A 22,611-nucleotide genomic window follows, 5' to 3' on the forward strand; every position below is an offset into this window, starting at 1 on the left:
TTAACAACTGTGAAAGAGCATGCGAATAGTCCCTCAAATCTTCTCCATCTGGCTGTCTGCGTGCATAGAATGCATGTAACAACTGTGGTGTTGTACGTTTCTCTCTTGGCACATACACAACGGACCTCGGTTGTACGTCACCCAAAGAAGCAATACTGGACATTACAGCATCATGTTTTCGACTCAGTTCATTAAGCTGTAACTGTAACCCTAATAACTGGTTACCACTCTCGGTTAGAGGTGAAGAGGAAGCACCTCCTGCCGATTCACCTCCTGCATGGCTTGGTCCAGGAATTGAACCGCCTGGTCCGTCCTCTCCGTCTGACATCTTGCAATGTCTTTCTTTAAGTTGCAGTTTCTTGTAGTCCTCAAGTCCTTTGGAACCGTTCCAGTGGATACTCTTCCTCACAGCAGCAGTGTCTTTAGCTGAGCGGAACACCTCTTCACCACTACTGTTGTCTTAAAATTAAAAATGTTCAAAAACAGCCAAATTTACCAGGAAATCCCACTTCTGACACCAAAAAGAGGGGTGTGTGGCCAGGTGGTAAAATGATGGACACAGACACCAGCAGCTCCAAAAAATAATGTGGGTCTTTTATTTCCCGACTGTCCTCAGGAGGAGAACAGCATTAATTTTGGTTTGATTTGGCTTACTCAAAAAAATATACTTTACACTTTAATATCTGTGTCAGGAACAAAATAAAATCAACAGAAAAAGACAACAGTAGTGGGCTTAAAGTCCTATGAAAACGCAAAGAATAAATACATCTTACTTTATACATTCGACTGTGGATACAATGAAAATAAAATTACATTAGAATCCCACAGTATGACAATGAACTTTAACTCACTTGAAAAAAAAGCAAACAGACTGCTCGGACCACACTCAGCACAGAAGGACCACGAGCAGTACTGTCTCCCCTCTGCATTAACCACAAATACAAACTTGGTCAACAACCAAAAACACAATATTAAATATTAATAAACATGACAATCAATCAATATTGCAACTCACGCCGTCACGCTGTTTCAAACTACCCTTACGTCAGTAGTAACACGCTTCACAGGGCTAGTAGTCGATCTACATGGATCCTTGTTCTCTACAAAATTAGAGGAGAATGATCTTAAAATATGATGCAGTTTAAAGCATTGTCTAACGATATCAAAGATTATTTTTGTACTAAAAGCTCATTTTAAAGAAAGATTCACAATATACGAACCAAATTCTGCTTTCTCTCAACGAGGCACTCGGCTGTCGCGCTGTGGTGACGTCACAGGTGCGCAAGTGTGACTGTGCTCACATTTGACCACAGTGACATCTGCTGGCTAAACGGAGACTTGCAACTAGCTTTTAAACTATTATATGACCCGGCTACATAAACATCACACGCTTGAACCAAGCCTGGACCTGTATTTCTGCACAAACAAAAACCTGGAGTCATGCTTCATCCGTATGAGCAGTCCAGTATTATGCCTCCTTCTGACCGGGGCAATATCTAATATGCCCTGGCACAAAACCTTGGTCATAAGCCCACCAGTTTAAGAGTTAGTTTGTATGTTTTGATTAGTTCTTTCCATGTCGTAAGCACAGATTTTACCCAGGGAAACGACTCCAAATGACTCTGCCAGTACAGGAACCTGGCACTCTCAATATTATTCCATTGAGCTTCATATTCTGGGTCACAGTAGAGCAACGCTCTGATCGGAGCTCAAACAAAGTCATTTTTCAGACAAAGTAAAGACTAATTTGACCTACTACTATGCTACCATCTTTATTTTCCTAACCTTTTCAGTTATTTATTAATTTGATGTATGCCAATGAGAGAAATACTAATACAAAATACAGATTAAACACACAAACAAACACAGGATCCAGATAAAATGCAAATAAAACATTCAATGAAAGTAAAGGATACATTAAAAAGCCAGAGCACCGGCATTGTGGGTAATCTTTAAATCTCTTCAAATGGTCTGTGTGTTCAAAAGTCAAGGTAGCAACAATGGTCAACATGGTCAAAATGAAGTTTAGTTCCACTTCACATAATCAATATGCTAATGCTATGCTAAATATACTAAATAATTGATTTTATTCATTAATTTTCTACCGCTTGTTCCCGTTAAGGGTCGCGTGTGACTGGAGCCTATCCCCCGTGACTTTGGGCCTTAGGCGGGGGCCGGGCACACCCTGGACAGGGGCCAGCTCGTCGCAGGGTTAACGCTGATTGATTTAATTATCATTGCAAATAAGTTATAAATGTAATATTTTTTAGACATTATAAGATTTGAGTATGTTACTAAATTTCACCCAGTAGTGTGCTTAATTTTTCTACAAAGTAATCATCAAATTAGACGGGGGCGCTAAGGAGAGCCACCTGAGGATCATTTACCGAGCTTTTATCTTTCAGTGTAATTACCCGATACCTCGACAAAAATATAGCGCAAACAATTAAGTACAAGTGGATAAACGCAGATGTAAACCAGTTGTTCAAACACTAATACAACGAATCTTGCAATTAAAATGATAATAATGAATGTGTTTACAGGTTCAGGTCACGTTTCCGTCACCAAGTGGAAGGCTTCAGAGGAGCTTCCGGAACCCACGTTAATACACACTATATTTACACTGTACATAAACGTGTGCGAGCTGAAGGTGACAACCAATCTCTACAAACAAGAAGGAAAAAAAGCAAGTTTGAGCCATTTTATTATTATGGAAACTTTTGACACGTGAAAAAGAAATGTACAATCAACAAAATCTATTGAGATAATTGACCACTGAATAAGACTTAACATAGTGATTGTGGCTCTCACCGAGTTCCACCAAAGAAAAGATCTGTCCTTCCACACGCAGTGATCGAGAACTTATCCAATGGAGGACAAAATATTGATTAAAAGACTAAATTTGTTTAGGCAAATGCTGAATCTAAGGGAGGAGTTGGCGTACCACAGTTTGAGAACCACTGTTGTAGACTCTTAAATGGTGGTCAGAGGAGCAACGTGTCAGAGCGTCGAACAGGAAAATAAAACTGATCAACATAAACACATTTTCAGTTGTCAAATGTCCACAAAAAAACATTTTAGTCAATCAAATCTGAAAATGTATTACCGTATTTTCCGGGCACCTTTTTTCATAGTTTTGGGTGCGACTTATACTCTGGAGCAACAATATGTGATATTTGTTATTTTCACACTTGCAACCGTATTTCATACTCCAGTGCAAATTATATGTTGTTTTCTTCTCTATTATGCATTTTTTGGCAGGTGCGACTTATAGTCCGGACAATACGATACGCTTGATCCGTTAGCTCAGCCATAAAAACGACTTTAATGACGTGGTTGTGTGGCTGTTACATTACAACAAGGTATGTCGGTGTAATCCCTCATTCGTCCAGGCGTGTTCCATAGTAGAAAAAGCTTCAGTTGTAGTCATCTGGACTCAGTTTGAAAAAGTAGACGTTTCGACTCTCATCCAAGAGTCATTGTCAATAACAGAATTTAGGTCGAGAATTCCGATATTAATACTGTTCTGTGGTAAGACCCGCCCATTGGGAGGAGCCTTCCTGAAGTAGAAAGAGTTGTTTGTTTCAATAGAAACTCCCCCCTTGTATCTACCGAGCTAGCCTATTCAGAATCTTAATGGGCTATTAGAATCCTCTTTGTCTTTGTGAGACCCTGGCTCAACCACCCTGAGTACTTGATTAGCATCTGAATGTCCTCTACCTTTCCAGGGGTTCAGTAACCCATTATAAATAACAGGAAGATTAAACCTTAGCCCTCCATTTCTGTTTAAAGAAGGTCTTTCTTTTTTAACAAAAATAGCTTCCTTGACTCCTCTTTCAAACCATCTTTTCTCCCTGCTTAAAACCTTCACCTCACCGTCTTCAAACGAGTGATTAGAGGCTTCAAGATGGAGATGCACGGCACTCTGTGGTCCTGAACTTGTATTTCAGCACAGAAGAAATACAAGTGCATCTCCATCTTGAAGCCTCTAATCACTCGTTTGAAGACGGTGAGGTGAAGGTTTTAAGCAGGGAGAAAAGATGGTTTGAAAGAGGAGTCAAGGAAGCTATTTTTGTTAAAAAAGAAAGACCTTCTTTAAACAGAAATGGAGGGCTAAGGTTTAATCTTCCTGTTATTTATAATGGGATTCTGAACCCCTGGAAAGGTAGAGGACCAGGACCAGGACATTTAGATGCTAATCAGGTACTCAGGGTGGTTGAGCCAGGGTCTCACAAAGACAAAGAGGATTCTAATAGCCCATTAAGATTCTGAATAGGCTAGCTCGGTAGATACAAGGGGGGAGTTTCTATTGAAACAAACAACTCTTTCTACTTCAGGAAGGCTCCTCCCAATGGGCGGGTCTTACCACAGAACAGTATTAATATCGGAGTTCTCGACCTAAATTCTGTTATTGACAATGACTCTTGGATGAGAGTCGAAACGTCTATTTTTTCAAACTGAGTCCAGATGACTACAACTGAAGCTTTTTCTACTATTACAACAAGGTGTGATTTTGATTTGCCAACTGTACATGATTTCACTCGTTTAGGCACTTGACATAAAACACAATAAAAACTGATTTTACGTAGAAAAAGTAATAATTTGGCCACTTTAATACAGACCTTTGATTCCCAAAAATGACATGTAAAAAAAAGCAAAGAAATATGAATTGTGACACAAACAACAAAATATATTTTCCCAAATATTGTGAGACACGGGTAAAATAAGTCAATTCAGAAATATTCTAGTTACAAATTATGCTAATATTTCACTATAAAATGTGTATAAAATCTGTCTGAACTCATCTTCAAGTAATCATTTGCTTTTAGATTGAATCATTTACACATTTTTCATGTAATTTCCCCCAAAAATGTGGAATATTTTGATCCCAGCTTTAGTTTTAGAATTCACTTCAATTTTTGTAACACTTAATTATTGCTTTCTGACCCATTGATCATTATAGCTTGTTATAATCAGATAACCAGATAATTAGGTCTGATTTTTCACTAAAAACACCTGCTGACACGCATTGGTGACTCCGTGTAGCGACTGTTCCATTTGGAAGACAAAAGTACAATGACATAAAAATAAGTATTTTCATTCAGTTTAATTTTCTCTTTCATTTTGGTCTTTGTCACATAAGTTTGCCCTTTTTTGTATCATTTTCTGTGTCAAAAGCTAGATTTCTCTCAACATTTCAATAACCCGATAGCTCCAGAAATCAGATAACAATCAGATTTATGGCGTGCATGTAAACATAGCCAATGATAGTATTGCTCATCCCACAGTGTGCCAGAACAGTCTTGTTATAACAAACATAAGAAGCTGGTTGTGTGTGCGCGCTCAGCCGGAGTGGAGGGCTAGCGCCACCTTGATGCAGCCCAGCTCGGAGCCCTCCTTCCCCAGCACGCCCTGCGCCCTGTAGTGGCCGTTTGTGAGCCAGTACGGCAGCTCCAACTCTGGGACGAAGAAGTCCGACTTGGGCAAAGCGTACGAGCCCTGGGGACGGGACGGGAGTTAATGAGGACTGTTTTTATTACCTCTGTGTAGCATTTGATCATTTATTCCAGATGCCCTTCTATTCACGCCGTTGTTAAAAAGGTGACGTTATTGCTTTGCCCGGAAGGTTCCACAGTACGCATTAATACTTATCCATATGCCTCAGCGCAGATCCGACATGTAACTTGTGTGGTCATGGAATTTGTGGTGGGCATTTTCAGTCAAATTCAGAGGGGGAAAAAAGAGGGCGAGAAATGTCATAGTTTTAAGCGTTTCAATTAAATTAAAAATGTTTATTATTATTAATTTGCAGAACTTTACCTGTCTCTGTCAGGACATTTTTTCCTCTGAATTATAAAGTAAATATTCTCCCCCAAAACAATGCACAAGTTGGCAATTGACAGGAAATGGCTGATGCTAATGCGCTTTGCTAGTTAGTTAGCATCCGTGGAAATATGGCGCTTCATTACAGGATCGAGTCAGTAGTTTGGCTCAAATTGCAGTTTTCCGTTTCATGCTTTTTGTGTTTTATTTGCGTTCTTTCTTATCCAATCATCTCACACCAAAGTGTTCCATGAACCAGTGTTAGCCAGGCCCCCTTTGAATGCGTAATGTGAAAATAAGGAAGTATATATTTAAACCTTTCTAGCTCATTCCTAGCACCCACACACCCTTTGGTAAGTCACCAGTATTCACACGCTTCAGATCAGACTCTAAAGTGCAGCGGCGTGATATGAAATGGCGAAGTTTACGGTCATACTGTGGGACATTCCGAGCATCTCCCTGGAGACGCAGATGGCACCAGGACTCACGGCTTTGAAGGGGCATTGGCAGGGCAGCCCGTAGCTGTGCAGGGGCTCGGGGCAGTCCTGGCCCGGGGGAATGAGTTGCTCCAGCAGCTCACACGCGTCTTCATAGTGACAACTGCCCAGCTCCTCCACGCACGGGATCTTCACCCAGAAACCGGCCACCTCCTTCTCCAGGGTCACGTTGAGCTGTGGGTAAAGAAGGAGGGAGAGAGGGAGAGATCGTGATCAGAAAAACAAACTCCGGGGTTGTACACCTTTTCAAAAGATTAAATTCAAGCAGTTTTCAAGCACTTTAGAGGTAGAGTTGCAGGTTTTTCCAGCGTTTTATACAGATGTCTCTCCCTGCCTTTCCTGCCCGGAAAGACCCTGGCTCTTTTCTTTTCATTCAACAATGTAATTTTCCATTTCAATATGAAAGAAGGGGGAAAACACGTTTGGGTCTGTTCTCTGACAGTGTGTTTTCACAAGGGAGCTGCAGGGGGAGCTCTACCGCAAGTTCCGCTTTAAATTGGACCAATATTATGCATTATTTGTGTTGATATCTGCCTTTACATGTGTCTCTCTTGTGTAGCTCTTGTGTTTCCCACGGGACTGATTGGGTATTTGGCGCCATCTACAGGCTGCAAAGGGAAATACGAAAGTTTCAAATAAACACTGACAACTAGCTTCCTCCAGATTTGCTGATATAGATAGCTACACTAATCAATTTTGCAAAGTTGAAAAGACACCAATTTTGTAGACTGACTTGAATATTTATTAAATTAAAATTATATTATATGTATTCAATTAGAAATATACTAAATAGTTGGAACAATAGCCAATGAAATCACAATGTGGTAGCGTTGTTTTTTAAAATACAAAATTTGCATATGTAACATAACTAGGATGTACTAAAATATCTAAAAATATCGATATGCTGCGATTATTTTAGTAGTAATGTGAAAATGGATATTATTGGAAATGGTTTATGCTTTTTGTTTTGTCTTCTCGTCTGTTCAGTCCAGATCGTTACAGCCCGACCCGTGATGCTGGTGGTGCATTATCAATACATCACCATGAGTATTCATTTGTACATTTTACTATATTATTTTGTGACAATGCAACCATTTTTAAAAGACAGGAAACTTGTTTATTTTATATATTTGACATAACTGTTTTGACGATTAAAATTGGCATGTTTTATATTTTGCTCGTGCAGGTTGTGGTTAATTAAAGAAAAACTGTTGTATGCAAATGTATTCCCTCAAAAATATATATAATTAATCACATACATTGCATCATAATTATGTTATGGTGTCCCGAGCCACGTATCGTGTCGAATTGAGAAGGACCGTGTGATTCCTCGCCCTAATTATAACTGACATTTGACCATGTCAGTTAAACAATCCGTCTCAAAAATAAGCCCAATTACCATTTTGAAAGAATTGCCCAGAGAATGACTATTAAACCTCTGACACAAAACAATTACAGTATTTCCTCGTTGTTTTCAAAGCTGAGACCTAAGCCAGTGTTATATTTGACTAAACATTGACTTTAAGGGGGATTACAGCAGCGTAAAACTGAGCACATCACGAGGCAGACGTGCCCCACAGCCGAGAGCATGAGCAGCATGACAACCACAGTCCGTTTACTGATTACCTTTGGAATAGAGAAGCAAACTGATATTTTTACACTGATACGTTCAAAATTGTGACTTTTTTCTTGTTCTAGAAATACTTTAAAATCCTTGGAATATAGGTCAGATTTTCAGTTGTATTTTAAATGCAAGTCTCCTTTATTTTGTCTGCCGTTGGCCGCTTATTGTGGCTCGGCATGGAGACATTCTTGTAAAAACAGCCTGATAGCTGGGGATCCAAGGATGCGGTAAAACATCGAGTTCGTCTTGGCAATATGTTGAGACTGGTTTTGTGCATATGTGGCACCTGTTGTGCCTTGATAAATTGGACTCATCTTTGTTCTGGAGCCAGATCAGGGAGGGAGAGACAACTCTGTCAGGGAGAGCATTTTGGCTTGTGCACGGCTAAAATAAAGATTCACCTTTGGACAAGACAACTTGGTTCTATTCTGCCTCATTTCTCTGTCATTGTTTACAGTATTTTCTCCACAACAGCTCCATTCTGGAATCGAGAAGATTCTGATAAGAGCATTTAAAAGGGTCTATTAGAATAGCAATATATTTCAACTTAATTTGATTAATTTGACAGTATTGATCATTGTTTTATTGCCTCGATGACAGGTTCAACTTCAGTAGTAGACTAGACACCGGTGCTCCGCAGGGGACTGTGCTGTCACCATTCCTGTTTACTCGCTCCACACCAGACATCGGGTACAACTCAGAGCTATATCACATGTAGAAGTTCACTGATGATACTGTTGGGTGTATCAGGTCTGGTGAGGAGGGGAGAACAGGCAGCTCATTGAGGACTTTGTGGTGTGGAGCAGGGCTAACCACCTTCAACTTAAGACTTCCAAGACTAAAGAGATGGTTATGCAGAGCAGCCAAACCATCGAGAGGGACAATCTGGAGGTTGTGGAGAACTAGAAGTACGTTGGTCTACAGCTGGACCACAGATTACACTGATCTGTGAATATGGACACTACGCAGAGGGACAGAGCAGGCTGTAAGATCAGGACCTCAACATCTGACAGATCTATCCATCTACAGTATCCATCCATCCAGGATCTCAGCAACTTGTGTGTCAGAGAACACTCACAGCCAGAGGAGAGTCCAGCAGCACTGCAGTGGCCCCTGAGGCCTCGGCGCTGAGGGCCCCTGGGATGGTGATGGGGTCCGGGGCCACGCTCAGAGTCTTCAGGACGGCCGGGGCCTCAGGTTTACCGCAGTTCTCCCACTCGAAGCGCAGCACCTGCACAGACTGCACACACACAAGTCGTTTACTGAACAGTTTAAATGCAGAATCTTAGTCAATTTATTTAAGAAAACTAATAAAAGGATCAGCACTCCAGCACACTACAGTCAAAAGAAGTGTTTAACATGGAGACCACAAAGGAGAATTGAAAAAGGTATATAGCCCAAAAAACTGTGGGCACTTTACAGAACAAATACTAGTTAAAACAAGGAAGCGGTTTCTAGGACGATCACGCACTTTAAACGACTGTACTTCCACGTCAACAGCAACATTTAATACCGTTCAAACAAGCCGACTTCATCACTTTTTGAGGCTCTGTACTTTTAACTTGAGTTGAATTTTAGTTGTGTACTTACTACTCTGACTCCACTTCATTTGAAAGGCAAATATAAAAGTTATTCTTGTGAACAGAGCTCTGTGTTAAATCAGCTGACCAGACTGAATGTTTTATATGTTCTATGGTTAAAAAACGATATAGATAGTATTCTTCCCTTAGTTTTGCAGATATAGTGAATAAAGAAAAGATAAGCTAACGGAATGCCTGCTCCCAGAGTGTTCGGTCACTTGTTTCTAATCTATTTGACATTGCAGACACACGCTTGCAGTGAGGAGAGCGTCAACAATGTCAACAACACTCTTACTTGTGTTGGAACAAGACTGGACCCGGTGCATTTCTACTCTTACGCAAGGCATGAAGAGCTGTAAAACGCAGACTACAGTAGCACAGACAGTTAGATTAATCATCATCCAAGGGGTTTAGAATGAGGATTATTTGCCATAGCGACTAACGTTTTAAAACTAAACATTGCATCTTTTGACAGGGGGGAAAAGTCCTCGAAATGGTGGATACAACAGGAAGACGTATTTGGGATATTGAATCATTAGAAGCGCAAGCAGTGGTGGAAAAAGTGTTCAATGTTTTTGCTTAAGCATGACTTGAGAAGAAGTATTAAAGTCATGTTTAAAATGTCACTTTTAGAGTGCAATGCATTTCACAGAGATTTTTGATAAAGAGTGTAATGTCGTTTATGATATTGACAAAACAAAACTTCCTGATTTTATAAGTCAATACATTTTGTTTTAGACTTTTTATATTTAGATGTTTGTTTGCTCAAAGCCAGGACCTGTCACTTTGATAATCATTAAAAAACTGTCCTTTTGCACACATTTTGTACTATTGTCCGAACAAACAAAGACTTTTCTGGTCAAAAAAAGGTCCATAAATAAATAAAACTGTAAAATTGGTGTATATACTCTAGTCAAAGAGTTTAAGTCTGTTTTATGCACGTTTGTCCAGTTATTTTTCGCAGAAGCAAGTTTCTTGTAAGTGTGTTCACTGATAATAAATGCTGATTCTGATCGAGCTCAAAACAGTGTGTGGCATTACAAAAGTGAAAGCAAAAGGTTGAAAGCTTTTAAATATTAAATGTGTCAATCCTTTTCCAAAATGTAGTGCAGTAGAAAGTGCAGATTACTGCTCTCAGGTGTAGTATCCACTGTAAGACTGACTTAAGTTAAGTGCAGATACGTAAATAAATTATTTAAGTAATACAAATTCCTTCAGTGTAAAGTTGATTGCAGGCACTCATTTCCAGTCAAATTCTTGTCCTGTGCAAAGTGCCACACATTGTATTTCTGTCATAAATCAGATCATATTCGGATTCCATCGCAGTGTGTTCTTCTTCTCGCCCACCTGCGCTTTGCTGCTAAACCCGTCTCTTTTGGCTTGGATCGCGGTGACAGTCAGGCTCAGAAGCACCGCCAGCAGCAGCCTCTGTTCCATGACGAGTCCTCTGAGCAGACACACACGTCCAGCAGGAGAAAAGGTGCAAAGTGAAGAGAGAAACCCGCTACGCGCTGCGGAGGAGACGAGCCTTCTGCTGCTGCGGAGGAGACGAGCCTTCTGCTGCTGCCGGGAACACAAAGTGCAGCGGCGGCGGTGGCGTTACTTCCGTGTTTACGTACTCGGGAAATGGTTGCCATGTCCGCGGTTTTAGAGCAGGTTTGGGCTTCTAAATATTTTTTTGGACTTGCTCCTAAGATGCACTTTCACATTAAAGCGCCCCCTACAGGTTGGACGACTCATTGGACTAAAATGCAGTTAAAGGCGCAATGGACGATTTTTCGGCGATTTGAGAACGCAGGCGGAAGTGCGCATGCGCACTCCCCGTGCGGACTGATACAACACACACGTGCGTTTGTTTATTAGAGCGACGGATCACATCGCATCTCTCGTCTCCCATACATTTCCGACTCTTCTGAGTCAGCTCAAACTGTCTTTCCCCGTCTTCATTTTGTCCCGTACAGTGAGGGAACTATATTATGATAGATCAATGCGCTTAGACACGTGGAAACGTGGGACGAGCCGCACGCGGCTGCAGGTGAGCGGTAGGTGCGTTTTATGATTGATACGTGGCAGGACTAATCGGCAGTCCACGCCACGAGGAAATAAGACTCAGATTTGGTCCAAAAAAAATCATCCATTCAACCTTCAAGATAAATATATTTGGAATTTTGCTAAAAATCGTAAAAATGTTATCACAGAATAGCAGATTTTTTAGGTTTATACTTTCACTTCCTGTTTGTAATTGATGACATCACCCAGCAAGCACTGGGAAAAACTCATCCAATGTTACAATTTGTCTTAAAATATATGAGAGCGACTTTATTTTGTTGAATTAATGTTTAGAGAGTCAAGAAAAAGTTGTTTCTTTGTGTAAATTATGCATAAACTTTGACTGGAATGAGTGTACCAAGTGTGATGTCACTATTTGTAACTATCGTAATATGTAACTATTTCAATGTTTATCCACAAATACCTACTGGTGTAAAACTATAATTTATATGTAGAGATATAAATACAAATTGTAAAAACCTATCATACACTTTAATAGGCCCAGTACACTAATCACTGAAAAACAACTTGTTATAGTTTTAAAACCTTTATTAATGTAAAATATATTGTGTGCGTTTAAATTATGAGCTAAAAGCAGTCCATAATCCTTGCTAATGAAAAGCGAAAACCTTTTATGTTGAATTGTTTGAAATAATAATTTAATTTCCTAAGTTTACATACGAGTTCTGACATGTAAATTCACACTGGAACAGTTACAGTGAAAGGACGAGTTTTACATGGAGAACACAAACGGACAACTGAAAAAGATACGTAAAATGTACTGTGGTTTTCTTTGTTGCAAAAGCAGTTTTATTTTTGAGGCTCTGCACTTTTAACTTGAGTTGTATTTTAGTTGAGTACTCATTACTTTGACTCCGCTACATTTGAAAGACAAGTATAATAGTTCTTATAATAGTTGCTTATGAACAGAGCTCTGTGTTTATCAAGACCTGTTCAAGTCAGCTGACCAGACTGAATGTTTCATCTGTTCTATGGTTATTAACAATATTTACATTTTTATTCTTGCTTTAGTTTTGGAGAAATAGTAAACAATCAAAACTAAATTACTGTCCCCAGTTTGCTCCTTCTAATCAAATTGGTCTCTTTTCTTTTATTCGTTGGCCGGTAGTCTTTTTTGGACAGGACAGTATTGTAACATGGGGGTGAGAGAGAGAGAGTAGGACATTCAGCAAATTGTCTGAGCAGGATTCTGATTTACAAGTCTGGCATACGTGCCACCTACTCGAATTTTATTCAGACCAAGTCCAAACGAAGTCCAATGGCTCCCGCTACAGTGGACATTGAAGTTTGGATGCTACCTCATTATCTGCTCATTTTATTTTTTACTTACCCTGAGTTCTCTATGGTCTTGCCCAGCTCTTCTTTGATAACGTTATTATTTTATACAAAATAATATTATTAATAAGAAATAATAATCTTAGGTCAGTTTGTTTTATGCATGTTTTTGTTGATGCATGTTTTAACAAGCCAAAGCCCAAAGAGGATCCTACTGAGACACAATGACATCTCAGGGACTTAGCAGAACATCATCTTGACATGCAAAGCACGCACTATCTCATCTTTGGGGGGAAATATAGTATACTATAATATGTATATGTCATATAAACAATAGCTTGTAACATATTTGATGAAAGTCTCACTCTAAGAAATTGATAATAAAATACACTTTATTAAATGCCAATAAATTAAATTAATAAGTAGCTACTGTGAAATGGCTGAAGCCATTGTGAGTGTGTGCATTTTTGCGTAAAAGTGCTACATGTGTAATAAAGACTTTATTCTTGTTGCTCGAGTCTATGTTCTTCCCCTGGGGGCGTGGCACCGGGCCGTGTGGATCCACACGGCCGAGCCGATCGCGTCTATGTCCCATGTGTGACTTTCATCAATGTTCAGGGGGTCAAAAATGTATGTAAAAATGTCAAAAGCAATAGCCCCCCTAAGATGGTGAAAGCGATCGTAAAGATGTATAACTTGTTGAAATCGGTGAAAGTGTTAAGGAGTGAAAAGCAATAGCACATAGAGTCTGCTTTATGACATCATAAGCAGACGCTCATTCAGCGTTTGAATCATTTTATAAAAAACTTTTATCAAAAATTCCACACGATAAAGAAGATTATGTACATTTCTTTCTGGAGTCATTGTCAACAAGCGAATTTAGGCCGGGGACTCAGATATTTATACTATTCTGTGGTAAGTCCAGCCCATTGGGCGGAGCCTTCCTGAAGTGGAAAGAGTTGTTTGTTTCAACAGAAACTTACCCTCTTTGTATCTAACGATCTAGCCTATTTGTTTACAATCAGTCCTTTAATGGGCAATTAGTCTCCCCTTTGTCTTTGTGAGACGGCTGGACAATGACTCTTGGATGAGAGTCCAGATGACTACAACAGAAGCTTTTTCTACAAAAAAAAATTTAAAATTAGGATCTAAAGTTATGGAAATACAAGGTGCAATCAAAAGATTAAAGAACAATAAATCTCCAGGAGCGATGGGTTCACTTCAGACTGGTATAAAGCTCTAAAGACACACCTCAGAGTGGTATAAAGCTCTAAAGACACACCTCAGAGAGGTATAAAGCTCTAAAGACACACCTCAGAGTGGTATAAAGCTCTAAAGACACACCTCAGAGTGGTATAACGCTCTAAAGACACACCTCAGAGAGGTATAAAGCTCTAAAGACACACCTCAGAGTGGTATAAAGCTCTAAAGACACACCTCAGAGAGGTATAAAGCTCTAAAGACACACCTCAGAGTGGTATAAAGCTCTAAAGACACACCTCAGAGAGGTATAAAGCTCTAAAGACACACCTCAGAGTGGTATAAAACTCTAAAGACACACCTCAGAGAGGTATAAAGCTCTAAAGACACACCTCAGAGTGGTATAAAGCTCTAAAGACACACCTCAGAGAGGTATAAAGCGCTAAAGACACACCTCAGAGAGGTATAAAGCTCTAAAGACACACCTCAGAGTGGTATAATGCTCTAAAGACACACCTCAGAGTGGTATGAAGCTCTAAAGACACACCTCAGAGTGGTATAAAGCTCTAAAGACACACCTCAGAGAGGTATAAAGCGCTAAAGACACACCTCAGAGTGGTATAAAGCTCTAAAGACACACCTCAGAGAGGTATAAAGCGCTAAAGACACACCTCAGAGTGGTATAAAGCTCTAAAGACACACCTCAGAGAGGTATAAAGCTCTAAAGACACACCTCAGAGTGGTATAAAGCTCTAAAGACACACCTCAGAGTGGTATAAAGCTCTAAAGACACACCTCAGAGTGGTATGAAGCTCTAAAGACACACCTCAGAGTGGTATAAAGCTCTAAAGACACACCTCAGAGTGGTATGAAGCTCTAAAGACACACCTCAGAGTGGTATGAAGCTCTAAAGACACACCTCAGAGAGGTATAAAGCTCTAAAGACACACTTACTCCTTTACTTCTGGCAACTTTAAACTGGGCACAAACTCAGATCCTCCGAGTGTGAAAGAGGCCATCATATCCCTGATCAACCCCAGCACTGAGGGCAGTGGATCATATTAGCACTAGATCATATACGGAATCCAACATATTCAACCGAGACCAGTCCCACTGTTCCAGCTCAGGGAATAATTTTCTCTCTTGGGTTAGGGTTAACCGTAACCCCTAACCCTAAACCCTAACCCCTAAACCCTAACCCCTAACCCTAAGTTTTTGTAGTAGTTAGCCCATTATTTTCTTGAAGTTGAATAATGACAATGAATGAGGAAAGTTAGGTTTACATAGTCTGATTAACTAGTTTTGCCATGGCTCTGTATTAGCAAGAGTGTAGCTAACTCATACCAAAACAAACTAGATTGCGCAATCTATACATTTAAAAAGCTTACTCTCAAAATAAAATTTGACTCTGTGCGGGTGTCAAAACCATGATCTATTGCACCCCAAACCGTGTCCTTAACACCTGAGCCAACACATCTGAAAATCGTGAGAAGGCTGCTGAAGCCAGAACTAGAAAGACAAAAAACATCAAACAAACACTAAATACACAAAACTCTCCCACAAGTGCTGGTGTAAATGGAACATAGAACCCAAGGCTCGTTTTTTCTCCTGAGTTTGTACCGATCAAAGGTTCTATTACAGACTGAAAAACTGTCAGGTTCTTCTGCTGCGTGAATGTGAACACTGTAATGCAGCGCTCGTCCTGGTTCTCTCACTGAAGGAACAGCTGCAAGAGCCACAAACACTCAGAAACCCAAAAGCTGAAAGTTCCTGTGCAGTGTCAGAACGTTCCGGTCTGTCTCTGTGACAGCGCTTGTGTCTGCTGAGATTACTTTTGTGGGCAAATGTTTCCTCACAGACTAAACAGCTGTAAGGTCTCTCTCCAGTGTGAGCGGTCATGTGGACGCTGAGAGCACTTTTGTAGGGAAATGTTTTCTCAGACTGAACAACTGTAAGGTCTCCCTTCATGTGTGCGCGTGTGTCTGTTTAAAACACTTCTGTGGGCAAATGTTTTCCTACAGACTGAACAACTGTAAGGTTTCTCTCCAGTGTGAGTGTTCATGTGGTCGTTGAGAGTACATTTGTGGGCAAATGTTTTCTTACAAACTGCACAACTGCAAGGTCTCTCACCTGTGTGAATTCTGGGGTGTGTTTTTAGCATCAGTTTTGTCTTAAATCTCTTCTGACAAACAACACTTGTGTTTCTTCCCTCCTCCTCCTGCTCCAGTCCCTGACCCGTGTTCCTCTGTGACAGTGGCTCTGCTCTCTGCTCCTGCTCCTCCCCTAGTCTCTGAGACATGTCCCTCTGTGACAGTGTCTCTGCTCCTCCTGCTCCTCCCCTAGTCTCTGAGACATGTCCCTCTGTGACAGTGTCTCTGCTCTCTGCTCCTCCCCTAGTCTCTGAGACATGTCCCTCTGTGACAGTGTCTCTGCTCTCTGCTCCTCCTGCTCCTCTCTTAGACTCTGAGACATGTCCCTCTGTGACAGTGTCTCTGCTCTCTGCTCCTCCTGCTCCTCTCTTAGACTCTGAGACATGTCCCTCTGTGACAGTGTCTCTGCTCTCTGCTCCTCCTGCTCCTCTCTTAGACTCTGAGACATGTCCCTCTGTGACAGTGTCTCTGCTCTCTGCTCCTCCTGCTCCTCTCTTAGACTCTGAGACATGTCCCTCTGTGACAGTGTCTCTGCTCTCTGCTCCTCCTGCTCCTCTCTTAGACTCTGAGACATGTCCCTCTGTGACAGTGGCTCTGCTCTCTGCTCCTCCTCCTCCTTCAGTCCCTAACACTTGTCCTTCTGTGACAGTGACTCTTCTCTCTGCTCCACACTTGTATTTGCTGAATAGACCTGAGTTGTGTGCAGATGTACTTTTATCTTTTATCTGGACTTGGTTGTCGTGGTCTCCATCAGTCTCTGTCTCCATCTGTGCAAATAAATCCCTCAGTGAAAATACATCACTAATAATAATGTCTGGAGTCTCTGATCTCAGTCCCTCTGCTTCCTCTTTAATCTGATGAGTCTCTGGGTTTTCCTGCTTCACACTGGGCTCCAACTGAACACCTGCAGGACCGGGCTCCACCTGAACACCTGCAGGACAGTGCTCCACCTGAACACCTGCAGGAGAGAAGCAACCAGGTAAGAAACCCAGAGATGGACCGGGGGCAAAGGAAAGACCCGACAGAACACGAAACATAAAAACAATTCCACTAATAAAGAGACATTTAAGAACAAATAAGTTAAAGCTCTAGTTCAAAAATAGATTTACAGTAAAAAGTTGTACAGGTACAACATCATTTTATGTAGAACTAAGGAAAGATATTTTTCTGAAATAATTGGAAGCTGCAGTAACAACTGGCGTGTCCTGTTTGCCACAGTAACAGATTCACAAACCCTCCAGCTCAGCTGCCGTTAGAACTCATTTCCACATCCAAGTGTAATTAGTTTGCATTATTCTTTAATGACAAAGTTCAAGACATTAAAAATGCTATAAATCCCACAATGCAAAAAATAACCGTAAAACCATCTAGACACTTAGAGCTGACTCACTTTGCACCTGTAACTGACAAAACTGTCCAGGAGATCATCACCAGTCTGAGTTCATCTACATGCTGCCTCCATGTGTGACCCTCCAGAAGTCTGTGCTGAACATTTTGTTAGCACCATTTACTCACATAGTTAACATGTCGCTTCAATCTGGAACATTCCCAATGTCTTTGAAAACTGCGGTCATAAAGCCTCTCCTAAAGATGAGCAGTACTCATTACCGGCCCATCTCTAATCTGCCATTTTGGGGCCTTGAAAAGGTTGTTTACCAACAGCTCACAAATGTCCTCTTAATAAACAACTAATTTGATGTTTTTCAGTCCCACAGAAACAAAGAGAAAGTGTTAGCGGTCACCTCCAGAGTTTTGCTCTAAAACCTACAAACCAAGGTAGAAATCTGGGGGTAATAATGGACTCAGACTTGAACTTTAACAGCCACATCAAATCAATAACATCAGCAGCTTTTTACCATCTAAAAACTCACATACAATCTATTCCAGAATAGATTACTTTTTACTTAATCTAAAATCAATGAATCAGATACAGGCACAATAGACCTAAGTGATCATGCTCTACATTTCTGTGGACTTAGAGGAAAGATGTGAAACAACGTTGATTCAACGTTGTTTCAACGTTGAATCACATTGATGTGAGGTTGATACAGAATTGAATTTTCAACGTTGAAACAATGTTGAAAATTATTGTTGATCTGATGTTGTTTCAATGTACACATAGGCGTTAATATCAACGCTATTTCAATGCTGATCAACACGAGCAACATGTTGTTGATTCAATGTCAGACATCAACGTTGATTCAGAATTGAATTTTCAACGTTAAAACAACGTTGAAAATTCTATTCTACGTTGTTTCTATATTCTATAATGAAGCAATATTTAATTTAACAATGCCTATATAGACAATTTAATTAACAAAATATAAACAAAGATCTTAAATGATTTTTGGTTTTCCATTAAAAAAATTACTGACCATTATTTACCATTTGACGAATTTTATTGCATTGAACAAATTTTATGCAACGAACATTGTCAGTGTAACAATCCAAAACTGTAAGAGAAAAAAAATACATAAGTGTTAGCATTGAAACATAAACACATTCCTTTATAAACTCACAATTATTTTTTTGGGTTAAAGGTGGAATGGACAATTTTTTTCAGCAAATTTTTTATCATATTTCCTCGTGGCGTGGATAAATCATTAGTCCTGCCACGTATCAATCATAAAACGCACCTACCGCTCACCTGCAGCCGCGTCAGGTTCGTCCCCACGTTTCCGCGTGCCTAAGCGCATGGATCTATCATAATATAGTTCCCTCAGTGTACGGGGCAAAATGAAGACGGAGAAAGACACAGAGCTGACGCAGAAGTGGACAGAAATCTACGGGAGACGAGCGATGCGATGCGCTCCGTTTTTTCCAGCTCTAGTCCACGTTTTTCCTTTTCAACCCATCTTTGCGGTCTGGTGCATAACGCAGCCACTTCTTCACCACATCATTGAACACAAGTTTCGACAACTTGCGCTCAAACTGACGAGCAGCAGCTGAGAAAGGGGGAAAAAAACACAATCAAAATTCTGGTTCAAAATACATATTATGAAGCACAGATGAAGGTTTAAAGCATTGATTTTTAGCCTGTTGCACTAAGATCTTGTGTAAGTTGTAAATCACATTTAACCAGCCTTTAGAATTTAGTTATTTCACTTTGACAATGATTGAAAATATATTGAGGATATCAAAGGCATTTTAAGTTACCTAAAAACATTATTTGTATTGCTAAATGCAAATAAAACTGCAAAGCAAAAAAAATGATCGGATCTGCACCTCTGTGAATCTGTGCCTGTCCAGCCCTCTCCTGAAATAGATAAAACCAAAACCACTAACCTCTTCTGTCCTTTTCCCATCCAATTAAAAATGCAGGCAAGACTGTTGGACATTGTTCCCGAAAGCATTCGCCGGATCATGTTTTCCGGGTTTGTTCCTCCCACCAATGCCAGACGGGAAATCTTTAAAACCATAAAAGGGTTAGTCTCATATTGAAATGTAGTATTCATTGCATATTTCAAAGGTGTCAAGAAACATTTCTGAAGATTAAACTAAATAATTTGTGTTTAACACAAAAGTGTACCATTTTCCGGCGAACTGAGTCCTCCCGCAATGCAGCTTCGGCTTCATCAAACTGGGCCTCATTGAGCAGAGGCAGGACAAACGGAAGGTCCCCGTGTGAGCTCGGTCCAAGTTTATCAAGGCCAGCTGCTCTCAGGTTAGCAACTTCAGTTTTTATGACCTCGATGTCACGTGCCATTTGCCTGACCTCCACAATTAGCTGTGCAAGCATTGTGGTAATTTTGTTGTTTGTAATGTCTAGAAGAAAGAAAATAAGAACAAGCTTTAACATCAATTAAACTTAACGTTTCCCTTTTAAACAAGTTGGTGTAATTTCACATTTGTCCAAGAGTCGTATCATCTGGACTCTTTTTTTTGTTTTAACACAAGAGCCATTCTCAATCTGTGAATTAGGTCTGGTAACTCTGATATTTAAACTGACGTCTTGTTTTTATAAAAATACTACAACTGAATTGTTTCTACAAGTTTACCTTTTAACACTTGTTTGGCTTCCGCAGGCCTTTCTGGGGTGGAACCTTGAAGTTAGAACAGAAGTAACTTCAGCTTTGCGTTCACGTTATCCTTGTTTTGATTGTGTGGTATATGGTTTGGTACTGATATAGTAATACAACTGTAAGCTATTTCTTTTAAGCATAATTTCTGTCACTATTATTAAGAGAGCAGTGAAGAGTGGAAATATGGTATTACTTTTATCAAAGGTGGCGTAATCAAAAGCAGGTGTGCTGCCGGCAGGTGTGTAGTCTGAAACAAAACACACATTTTATTTGATATACATACAAAATATACTCGATTAGTTGAAATTTTTTTTCGATCGATTACTCGATTACTGAAATAATCGATAGCTGCGGCTATTTTTTTACAGACTTGAGACAATTAAGTGTCTGTCAATTTATTTCCGTCTACATGGAGCACACACATTTAATAATTGTCTACCTACCAACACTACCAGATGGGCCTGGTAACTGAAGCTCTGTCAGGTAGGTGCAGTCTAAAATGAAAGTTGGAAGAAAAAATAAAAATACATGTAATTAGTATTACTTAACTCAATAAGCTAACAGATGTGCAATTAACAATAAAATGTTATTTTAAAAAAATGTGTATAATGTTTTACGAAGTGTAAGCAAAATCATCCAATTACTCAATTACTTGTTTGAAGTATAATCAATAGATTATTCAATTACCAAAATGTATTAATGGCCGCAGCCCAAAAAAACACAATGTACCCTATATAATTAGACTTTGAAATAATGTTAATTACTAAAAATATGGGGGGAAAAAAGTAAAAAAAATAAAAAAAAAAGTAAGAAAACAAAACAAAAAGAAAAGGATTTCCTTCTCCAAAAAAAAGAAGCAGGGACTTACCATCATTTCTGTAGTGACAGGCCTGTTTGTATATGCTAAGCTCTCCAGTTACTATGGGGAAAAAATTTTTAATAGAGAAATGCGTTTATTTCTAGACTAAATGTCTATCTTGGGAAAACTTACCAATGTTGGAATGTGGGGGGGTCCTGGTATATTGATTAAATCCCTGCATCACTGAAATAACAAATAATACATTTATACAAACATGAAGGAACACTGTATTACAGCAGTAACACTGACATACCTGGAAAGGTCATGTCCAGTGGCTTTGCAAATTTTCTCTTTATTGAAGGTGCTGATTCGTCTTCTGATTCGAGGTAAAGGGGATGTTGCCTTGAAATACAAAAAACAATAATTTATCAACTGAGCAGTATAGAACATTTAAATCACTTTTTGTGCTAATGAAACAGCATTTTACCTTGCTCTCCTTTTCATCGGTCGCTTGTCTACTTCGTCGTCTGTTTCCATGTTTGTGGTTGCACACCCAGTTTTTATGTATTTGTCCTCAAAATGTTTGGCTTTGGTGAATGAGTCTGTAATACCAAAAATGTAACATACAGAATGAATTATTGTGACTTGTACATAAAATGGAGATTTAGATCATTCCAATAAAAAGTATGAATTCCAGCGCTATAAATGCTTACCACAAGTGATTAAAAGCCGGACGTCCTCATATGAGGTCCACAATTTGTTAGGCTGCATTTTTTCTTTGAGGGCTTTAGAGTGATTTATATTTTTAGGTGGCCACATCACAGTTTTCTCGTTTTCATTTAACCAGCTGGAAAGAACTGTTGCAGTTCCACCATTTGGAAATAACACAACCGCCCACTGCACCACCTCACTCTCCATCCTGTCTGCAATTGATTCAAATGTAATGAATTCAACAGATACAAATAATAGTAGGGTTGCAACTAATAATTACTGCGGTGGATCCCAATCTACTGTACACTGCAAGTGCTGATGTGCTTTATTGATGAAAATCTGAAAAAGTTTGTTCTTTGACATTTAATAATAATGCTACCTTAGTTATGAAGTTGCTAGTAAGATTCTGCACATTGTGATGTTTAAAATTGTAATTTTGACTGGATTGCGATTAATCTATAATGATAGGGTGTTGGGTTCAATTCCCGGACCAGACCAACATCACATGATCTCTCTGGGTGGAGTCTGCATGTCCTCCTCGTGTTACTGTGGTTTCTATCCGGGTTCTCCGGCTCCTCCCACCATCCAAACACATGCATGTGTTAGGTAAGAATTGGTAACTCTAAATTGGCCCCAGTGAATGAATGTGAGAGTGAATAATTGTCATGACAAGTTGGCCACTGTCCAGGATGTACCCCGCCTAAGGCCCGAAGTCACTGGGATAGGCTCCAGTCACCCGCGACCCCGAAAGGGAACAAGCGGTAGAAAATGGATGGATAGGATCTATGATGCATTTCAGTCATCCTTGGAAGTTAGAAATCAAACCTTTTCTTTGGACATTTTCTTTAGAAAAGTCATCA

At 39.8% G+C, this 22,611-nt stretch overlaps 1 protein-coding gene and 1 long non-coding RNA gene across 2 annotated transcripts; both read right to left on the reverse strand.

Annotated features, from left to right (window-relative positions):
* Nucleotides 1–5,303: 5,303 nt before the first annotated feature.
* Nucleotides 5,304–10,976, reverse strand: gm2a (ganglioside GM2 activator). The gene is made up of 4 exons (XM_072452945.1): nt 10,891–10,976; nt 9,023–9,206; nt 6,312–6,494; nt 5,304–5,499 (listed from the first exon to the last, which is right to left on the reverse strand). The coding sequence occupies exons 1-4, from the start codon at nt 10,959–10,961 to the stop codon at nt 5,344–5,346; spliced, it is 594 nt and encodes a 197-aa protein (XP_072309046.1). The 5' UTR covers nt 10,962–10,976; the 3' UTR covers nt 5,304–5,343.
* Nucleotides 10,977–19,503: 8,527 nt separating this feature from the next.
* On the reverse strand, nt 19,504–20,749 carry LOC140366281 (uncharacterized). Its single transcript, XR_011927873.1, has 5 exons — nt 20,685–20,749; nt 20,435–20,488; nt 20,218–20,262; nt 19,749–19,984; nt 19,504–19,626 (listed from the first exon to the last, which is right to left on the reverse strand). It is a non-coding gene; the product is annotated as an uncharacterized lncRNA (long non-coding RNA).
* Nucleotides 20,750–22,611: the final 1,862 nt, after the last annotated feature.

The sequence above is a fragment of the Eucyclogobius newberryi genome, unplaced genomic scaffold (assembly GCF_026437365.1).
Source record: "Eucyclogobius newberryi isolate DKJ021-1_F unplaced genomic scaffold, fEucNew1.0.hap1 SCAF_19, whole genome shotgun sequence".
Taxonomy (NCBI): domain Eukaryota; kingdom Metazoa; phylum Chordata; class Actinopteri; order Gobiiformes; family Gobiidae; genus Eucyclogobius; species Eucyclogobius newberryi.

Excerpts from the sequence above, each read along its gene's own strand:
- gm2a (XM_072452945.1), bottom strand. The coding sequence starts at position 10,961 with ATGGAACAGAGGCTGCTGCTGGCGGTGCTTCTGAGCCTGACTGTCACC. Across the intron at positions 9,207-10,890 it reads ATCCAAGCCAAAAGAGACGG|TAAACGACTTGTGTGTGTGC; the intron begins GTTTAGCAGCAA and ends TAAACTGTTCAG. Across the intron at positions 6,495-9,022 it reads TGCTGGACTCTCCTCTGGCT|CTCAACGTGACCCTGGAGAA; the intron begins GTGAGTGTTCTC and ends CTTTACCCACAG.